The sequence below is a fragment of the Strongylocentrotus purpuratus genome, unplaced genomic scaffold (assembly GCF_000002235.5).
Source record: "Strongylocentrotus purpuratus isolate Spur 01 unplaced genomic scaffold, Spur_5.0 spur5_scaffold_9, whole genome shotgun sequence".
Taxonomy (NCBI): domain Eukaryota; kingdom Metazoa; phylum Echinodermata; class Echinoidea; order Camarodonta; family Strongylocentrotidae; genus Strongylocentrotus; species Strongylocentrotus purpuratus.
Window position 1 is genome coordinate 13,320,722 of NW_022145615.1, and position 9,463 is coordinate 13,330,184.

The 9,463-nt window shown below is 35.5% G+C and overlaps 1 protein-coding gene across 1 annotated transcript; it reads left to right on the forward strand.

Annotated features, from left to right (window-relative positions):
• The first annotated feature begins 603 nt into the window (after positions 1-603).
• On the forward strand, positions 604-4,059 carry LOC105444548 (low-density lipoprotein receptor-related protein 5-like). Its single transcript, XM_030977456.1, has 4 exons — positions 604-828; positions 1,730-1,910; positions 2,360-2,484; positions 3,504-4,059. Exons 1-4 carry the CDS (start codon positions 651-653, stop codon positions 3,818-3,820), a joined length of 801 nt encoding a protein of 266 aa, XP_030833316.1. The 5' UTR covers positions 604-650; the 3' UTR covers positions 3,821-4,059.
• Positions 4,060-9,463: the final 5,404 nt, after the last annotated feature.

Genomic DNA, 9,463 nt, shown 5'->3' on the forward strand with positions numbered 1-9,463 from the left:
TGTCTTCAGGAGTACTTTTAAAGGAAGGAGGTGGGCGTACCTGACTAACGATGGCCCAGGGTCTAACTTCTATAGTTATATAGTTAGAGTTATATCTCTCACCTCTCTATATGTTCATTTGCACATGATGGTTTCTTTATTTATACGTATTCTTGTATTATCGATAATATCTGTAATATAACATTCTCGTTCGTTTTAGTGCGCTACTTTCTTGAAAATAATGTAAGACACAACCTTGACCAAAGAAATCGTCGTCATCCACGAACCCATAGTCCTTACCCATTTATATTATTCCTCTTTGTTACAAGAGTCCCCCATCGTCCCAATGTCTTCCTCAAACCGTCTCTTTTTAGGAAAAGAGTTGTTTTTGAACCTGATATACTTCAATTAAGTTACACATCTTAACCCAATAAATGATTAAGAACAAACATAAAATTTAGTATCACATTCATAATATTTGTTGAAATGTTATCGATACAAGCGTCTTCGCTTTGTGTATGACATCGTAAGACTTCGCAACGGGTGTATATATCTACAAGTTATCTACATTTGTATAAGATTAATGAATATACTTCAAATCTTTTAATCTAGAATCGTCTGGAATAATCTTCGTGACAGACGTCGGAGCAGAGACAATTTTTGTTGCGGAAATGCGGGATGAACTAGTGTTTACTCCCATCCTATCTGCCCCGCGACCACGTGGCATTACATATGATCCTGTGTCAAAGAAGATCTATTGGAGTGAGGGTCATCAGAGACGGATTATTCGAGCAGATATGAATGGTTCAAACATTGAGGCTATCACTCTTCCTGAAGAAATTTCTCCAGGTATAATGCAGTACAAAAGCTATAAGAAGAATAGTTAGTATGCTCCTATTACTATCATGATAATAATAATAATAATAATAATAATAATAATAGCCTAATAGTCCACTCCAAATTTTATTAAACCGAAACGGAAATTCTTTTTTGCCCAATTGATCGTGAGCCCGGCAGCCACTGAGCAGCGCCAGATCGACGTTGCTCTTTCCCTTATTGTTGAACGCCAAACAAGGTAGCAACAACTCCCATCTTTTAACGTCTTTTGGTATGACGCGGCCGGGGTTCGAACCCACGACCTCCCGGTTGTGTGGCGGACGCTCTACTGACTGAGCCAACACTGATGATGATGTTGATGAAGATGATGGTGATGTTGATGCTATTGATGATGATGATGATGATTATAATGATGACGACGATTACTACTACTACTACTACTACTACTACTACTACTAATACTACTACTACTTCTATTACAACCACTGCTACTACTACTAGTAATAGAATACCGAAGTGCTAACGTCATATTCGCTCATCGGTTACTGGTTGCGTATGATTTTCAACGCGAAATCATTCAACCAAGAGCTGGAGCAGGGCAAATTCAGTATTATGGTGCTGGTGTGATCACTACGCCATCGTTTAGCACAACATTTTTTGGAACCGGCAACATTAATAACTTGGCCAGTATAATTTCTATAACAAGAAGAAGAAAAAGATGATTATGAAGAAGAAAGATTGTATATATTTCTGATGTGAACAATTTATTTATCATCATTATAGTAATATCAGTTAATACTTTAGATTTCACATGAGGCTAATGCATTTGAACTTCTCGTCAACGAAATTGACTGTCAAATTGAATGCCGAAAATGAGGGTTACTTTGAAGACTCATTTATTACTTATGTACAGCCGGAATGGATGGAATCGCCATTGCAAACAAGTCGAGAACTCTCTACATCGCCTACCGACGGATAAATAAAATATCATCAATGTCGATCGCAGAGGACAGTCCACTACCATGGGATGTAACTGATTTTTTAACTGAGGGACTTATCGGGCCGAGAGAATTGGCTGTGGATGAAGAACAAGGGTAAGCACGCTTTCAAGCTCAAATTGAGTTTCAAAATTATTGTTTCAATACACACGCACACATTCACACACCACACCAAAGGTCACCCTCTGCTCCCGCGCGCACACTCACACACTCACGCACGCACGCCCACACAACACATACACACCAATCCAATGTTTCTCACTGAATTCAGGATAACGCAGAATGTTCTGTTAGAGCCCTTGACATAAGTGAGCAATTAATGAGCAAATAGTTTTGAGGGCTTCGTTAGAATTATTTGTTAGATGATTCAAACTGATGATTAAAGCGAACATAGGCCTGAAATAGAACTTCTGAATTTAGTTAAAGACAGCATCAACATATATCATCACCCTACAGGAAAATAGAGTCACAATCGACATTATCAAAAATCATTTTTTTGTGTTTCCTTGTTTATGCTTTAATAGAAGTCTCGTTTCTTACTCTAGATACCTGTACTGGTCCATGGACTATACTATAGCACGAACATTTCTCAATGGATCTGGAAATACTGAAGTGATATATAAGAGTGAAGATCTAAAGAATTTGACTGGGCTAACCATAGACCTTACAAGTAAGTATCCGCACTAGATACGTATTTTCTAACCATTACATTTTTTACCGTAAATTGTGGAAACATGTTAAACTTTTCTAACGGTCTCTTGTTTAATATATTCTATCAATGTAATGATTAAACCATTTTCTGAGTAAATGTTTACAATGATAGTAAAGTAGATTAACTTTTAGTTGATTTGTTGTCACTTTGCATTCAGGCGTAGTAAATATAAAATATCAAGAGTCAGTGCTCAGTTTCGAGTTACTTTTCAATTATGAGCTTCAAACTAATGCCTTTTTCGCGAAAGGTTGCGCGACATTACTGTTAACAGATGCTTTATTGGGTTTTGTTTCGACTACGATTTAGTGTTACAGTTAGGGTTAAGTTTATGATGAAACAAGTTTTCAAGTTCAAGTTGAGTTTCAAAATCATTGTTACTATACACACACGCACTTACACGAACCCACATACCCCTCACACACACGCACATACACACATACACACTAATCTAAACACCACCATCCCAAAGCACACCATCAGCACATGCGCTTACACACACGCACACACAAATAAAAAAAAAACACGCACCATGCCAAAATGTTTCTCACTACTTCCAGGATAACTTGCAGTTAGGGTTAGGGTTCCTATTGGATTCTAGGTTAAGTATAGGATTATAGCTTTGGTTAGGGTCGGGTACAGTGTTTGGTATCAGATTGAAGTTAACAATTTGTTCAGTGTTAGACCGTGGAACAAGTGTCACTGCAGCATGTGTCAAATGACCGTTTTTTGTTGTTATTTAAACCTCTGCCTCAAAGTAGTGACGGAGGCAATTTGTGTCTGTTTGTAAGTCAGTCCATAGGTCCCGCATTATAAGGGATTTATCAGGGAAAACAAGAAACACAACATCGCTAACGCCTTTCAAAAATCCTACATAAAACAATGGTTATTTCTTGAAAGTCTTAACGATCGTATTGTAGAGGAGGCGCAGTGAATTTCACATCTCCCTTTTTTTTATGTGCTACTTTGGAAATTTGTAGGAAAGGTACGGCGAGTCTTCTTCTGCGAATTTAACCAGAAGAAAACTTTGTACAAGGACGTTATCACATCTCCCAACGCATCAGATGTGTCCGAAGCCTACGAGTTGTCTGAATACCTTTATGATCCGAGTAACATAGCCCTCAAAGCAAGACACGTTACCTTCTACAATGATGCACTCTACTGCTTGCAACTGGCCGTTCCGCAGGGTATTGGTATCATGACCGATTACGATCAAACTAATCGATCCTATAATTTTCAAGAAATTAGTCAGTTTGTGACACCGTACCGAATGCACATTGCTTACATAATTGATTGATGTTTTTGTCGATTATACTCATATGAAGAGAAAGAAAAAAAAAATCTTTTGAGAAATTTGACTGCATAAGGTACAATGTCCTATATTAATCTACGTTTGGAACTCTTCACCCAGGTCTAGTAAATCACCGGTAGGAAGACAATCTTTGAAAGCCTGATCGCCTTATCATTGTTGCTCAGCAAAAGCTCGGGTAATGATATGATTGCAGGACCCTCAGGGAGAACATTATTAATACTGATGAGGCCATATTGGGTGAAAAAGACATATACATATATTTTCCATTTATATATTTATTATTATCATCATGGGTCCAAAACTCTGGAATAAGCTCCCTCTACAATTACGTCAACTGTCGTCGACAGAAACATTCAAATTACAACTAAAAACTTATTTGTTTCTTTCGTTGTAATTATTGCAATATTCTAACTTACTATGTCTAGGAGAATTTCGAATTTTGTTTTTCGGTTTATTGTTTTTTCTTCCTTATGTCTGTTACATGTACTTTTCTCTAAGCGCCATGAGCACCGAAAGGTGGACCTGTGCGCTATAAAAGTAGCCATTATCATTATTATTAGTAGTTGTAGTAGAAGTCTTATTATCTTTATGATTATTGTAAGTATCATTATATAGGAAATTCCTTAAATAATAATAATAATAATATATATATGTATATATAAATATGATATATCTTAATATTTCTTCTCGCATATAGATTTAAAACAAATATTACTTCATCCTGTTCGATTGAATATTTTTCTAATTACGTGCTTGAATATTGTGACTGAATATTTTGTTTATATTTCATTGCATCTTTTCGAAAGAGTTGATGGAACAGCGAGAGGTTTTAGAGCATTGAAGGGTGAACTCCTGTTTATTCTCAATACTTCTGTTGTTTCTCATTTCTTAATCATAAGTCAGATATTGCTTGCCAGATTTAATTATGTCATTTATATTTTAATATAGGGCCTTTGATAAAGAAAAAGCTGAATACTTGTGATAACATAATTCTGGTAAAAACTGTCTTGATGTTATAAGAAATGTTTATAATAAAGAAAATAGCATATAGCATATTGTATCGTGAGTTTTTAGAATCGTTTTGATGGCCAAGGTAAGATGTACAATCAATTTAGCTGGGAACAAAATACAATGCGAAAAGGAATGTACACAAAAATGGGTGTATGGGACTAACACTATGAACATGACGGACAAAGAAAGCGGACAGGATCTACTGTTCCTCATTCTACCCTCAACAATGTCTGTGGTAGACAAAGGAACATCCCTTCACTGTTGTTATGTAAAAATGTGTAGAACAGGTGAATATGCATGTGACACCTGTTCTACAGATTATTACATATAGCAGTGAAGGGATGTTCCTTTATCTACCATAGCAATTGTTGAGGGTAAAATGAGGAACTGTATATTTTGTCAGCTTTCTTTGTCCGTCATGTTAATAGTGTAAACACATAGGCCCGAATTAAGGAGGTTTGTTGACAAACCTTGGTTTTCGTACGTCATATGACGCTTTTTACGCGTTTTCTACAAACCTGGTTTGTAAAGAACAAAAGGAGGTTTGGCGAAACAAAAGGAGGTTTGAGCTCAAACCTTGGTCTGAGCTCAAACCTTGCTTTGTGAATTCGGGCCATATAGTCTATATTTAAAGGTGTGGTCCAAATTATTTCTATTATACTTCAAATAAAATGTCATTCGAAAAAACCATTTCTTTTCAAACGGGCTTTTTAATTATTACATTGTATGTTTATTTCTACATGAATATATTTTATTTGTATATGTATAACTAGATCGCATAGACTTTCGAGAAATTAACCTCGGCCATTTCAATAGATTTGTCACCCACCCTGTGAAATCATGCGAACATTATGTATGACGTAATCAGAACATGATATTTGATTGCCCTTGAGTTGGTTTATCGAATGTCTTTGCAGTCGCAGAGACTCCAACCCTGAGCATCACCCTAAACTGCAGATTCTCCCGCCTAAACATCTTGATCAACTGACGACTCAGAGGCGAACAATTCTATACGAAGGTAGACGAGATAACATCACTTAACCACTTGACTGCTTTTGGCTTAAAACGCGTTCATACCCCTTGTGCTACAGCATTTTTGTACTGTACAAAAACCTGTCAAAAATTGTACACTGTACACATCAAAAGCCAATTTTTTGGAAGATCGCCATCTACTGTTTAACACCTGTATAACATCATTGCAGTGCTAATTACACAGTAGGGCTTGGCATTATGCATTTCTACAGTCTTGAAAGTGCAACGCCCTAAGCACTTACAATTATGTACGTGGTACGCACAGGCATGCAAGAGCGAGAACACGTACATGTAAGTGGGTAGCAGTCAAGTGGTTAAAACCCGTCTGCACTAGTTTCGCCAGGGGGATTAGACCTCCCTTCAAGGTCACCGACAGGTGGATATCTCTTCAAATCAGCTCCCAATTAACATAAGCAAAAGGGGATCACGGGGGACCAACATGCACATATTACTATTGTTTGCTATATAGAGGGCGCATGTAGCTACAAGTAGTGCAATGGGGCTTTAAAGAACCTAATGTCGCTAATGAATAGACACATAACATAATCATAAACAGCGTTTTAGTTTGCATTCGTGTGGCTTTTGCGGTACATCTAACAAATCTATGGTGATGACGGTGATGATAATGTCAATGATTATAATGATAATGATAATTATTATGTTAAAAAATATAATGAAAATGGTTATAAAAATGTTATCAGCATTATTATTGTTTTCATAGGTATCATTATTATTTAAAATTAACATCAGGGTTCATAATTAAGTACAAGATGACTAAAAGAAATTGTAGTAGAGATGTTCGGTTAAAAAAAAAGTCCTAGTAAAACCGGTCCAAGTCTATGAAGATAAAAATCAAATGCGCCTTTTCATTACTCAACTTGGATATATTACTGACTGCTCCTTCTGTCAGAGTCTCAGTCTTAAATATATGATAATAAGATAGTGTTGCAAGTAAACCCCAAATTCACAATTTACCCCGGGTTAGTCATTATAATTCATGGTCTGACCCCTGCATCAAGGAATAAATAATTATACATTCTGTATAAGTATGTACAATAAAAGACACACATATAAAACTGTATTTAACAGGTTTTTTTCCCCCATCACTGACGAGTTAATTGCCACAATTCAATTAAACGAACTTGTATGCGCTAATGCACTTCAGTTCCTTCACACTGTAGCTTCAGTGGAAGAGAATAAAACTCGAGCAGAAGAACGGCAGCTTTTGGCAAAATAACTCTAAAGCGGGAGAGTTGGAGTCTCCGCGGTCGTGTCATATTTAATAATAAAATAATTGAGTAGAATGTGCTAAACTTGCATTTTCTTACGTATGCAATGTCGATAAAATCAAAATTTTACTTCTTGTTATATTGCAAGGATGTGATAATGCTTTGAAAAATTATATGTAATTTGATATGTCACCTATTCCAAGTAGACCTACAAATAAACTAACATATATTAGTTGTAGGTAAGGATATAGGAAACAAGAAATATACTTCCCTGAATATTATTTTAGATTATGCGCAATATGAAATCTATAAATTTTAGGATGGAAAGATTGTCAATGGTTCCGTTAATTACCCGTATGCTTTTCTTTTTATATTCAAGTCGTTGCTAAGATTGATTTTTAAGGTATGAATGTGTTAGCAACAAAAATTATACTAAGCTGAGAGAATTGTTGAATATACTTTAATTTTTAGCCAATGTTATTAATGTAAATATGTATTGGTATTATAGGAATAAAACCCTTGCTTGAGGAAAAGAAAGAAAGAAAAATGTCAATAACATCTTGTAATTTGTAAAGCTATATTAGCGTATATGTATTGCACAATGCATTCAAAACAGTATATCTTTTCAAAATGAACGAATTTTTGTTCACTTTTCCTCAAAATTTCATCAAACTGATTCCTTGATTTTTCTTTCACATCTCCACACATTACCACCCACATATCTGACTTCTGAAGAAGAAGACGAGTTCACTGTGGTCACTTTCACTTTCCGGTACCCAGAGCCAGCCTAGTTCGAATTAACGAAGATAAATTTATCCTCATTTAGCTGTTAATTGAAGATAAATTTATCCTCATTTAGCTGTTAAATGAGGATAAATTTATCTTCATTTAACAGCTAAATGAGGATAAATTTATCTTCATTTAACAGCTAAATGAGGATAAATTTATCTTCATTTAACAGCTAAATGAGGATAAATTTATCTTCATTTAACAGCTAAATGAGGATAAATTTATCTTCATTTAACAGCTAAATGAGGATAAATTTATCTTCATTTAACAGCTAAATGAAGATAAATTTATCTTCGTTAACACATCTAAATGAGGATAAATTTATCTTCATTTAACAGCTAAATGAGGATAAATTTATCTTCATTTAACAGCTAAATGAGGATAAATTTATCTTCATTTAACAGCTAAATGAGGATAAATTTATCTTCATTTAACAGCTAAATGAAGATAAATTTATCTTCGTTAACACAGCTAAATGAGGATAAATTTATCTTCATTTAACAGCTAAATGAGGATAAATTTATCTTCATTTAACAGCTAAATGAGGATAAATTTATCTTCATTTAACAGCTAAATGAAGATAAATTTATCTTCATTTAACAGCTAGATGAAGATAAATTTATCTTCATTTAACATGAGGATAAATTTATCCTCATTTAGCTGTAAAATGAAGATAAATTTATCCTCATTAAACTGTGTTAACGAAGATACCGGACAGCGAAAGCGACCACGTCGTCTTCTTGTTCTTCGTCGTAGCCAAAGGCAAAACTATAACTCTGGCAGGTTCCGAAGTCAATGACATCGAATTCAAAACGCGTTATAAAAGAAAAACGTAAAAGATTGTGGACAACATGCATGCAACCGCGAGTGATGACGTCGAATCGAAGAGTGATTTGAATTTGGCGCGTGTTATATGCTTGTGTTGTTGTTGTTCTTGCCCACACTTTGTATACTGTGTAGGCGGCAAGATCAGTACAAAGCTCTGTGTTTACAAACAATGGACACTGGCCGCGCGCGGCTATTGTTCTCCCTGTGGGTTAAGGTTGTAGCTAGTCTGCAGACACAGACCCTTGACAGCCATTATGAGTAAAAACAATGTCTAAATTTCAAACATGAGAGTACTGAGTTATGTCATGTAGCTGCTTCTGACACAGTAAAATACTGGAAAAGAAACATAACACATTAAGCAGAATCTGATTCTCCTGATTATTTCATGTGGTTTTATTCAAGAGTAAAGTTGAGTCTGTGTTTACAGACTAGGTTTAAGATGGTGAATGGATAGAACTGATAATCCCCGTGCGACTGGCTAACGACGGTCTGGGGAGAATATGGGTGTATCATCTCCCTGGTGTATCTGTACATGGAGGTAAATGGGTGTATCGTAATCGTAAAATGCAGACCTTTTAACAATTTATCAGGGTGGTTACTTAATTTGCAAAAATTCACCTTTCAGAAAGAAAACGTGCATTTTTGCTAAAAATAGAAGACAAGACACAGGATGGGGCTGCATTGGGCTAATATAGGCCTATATAAAGTATGATGTTTAATAATATCAGGGAACGGGAAC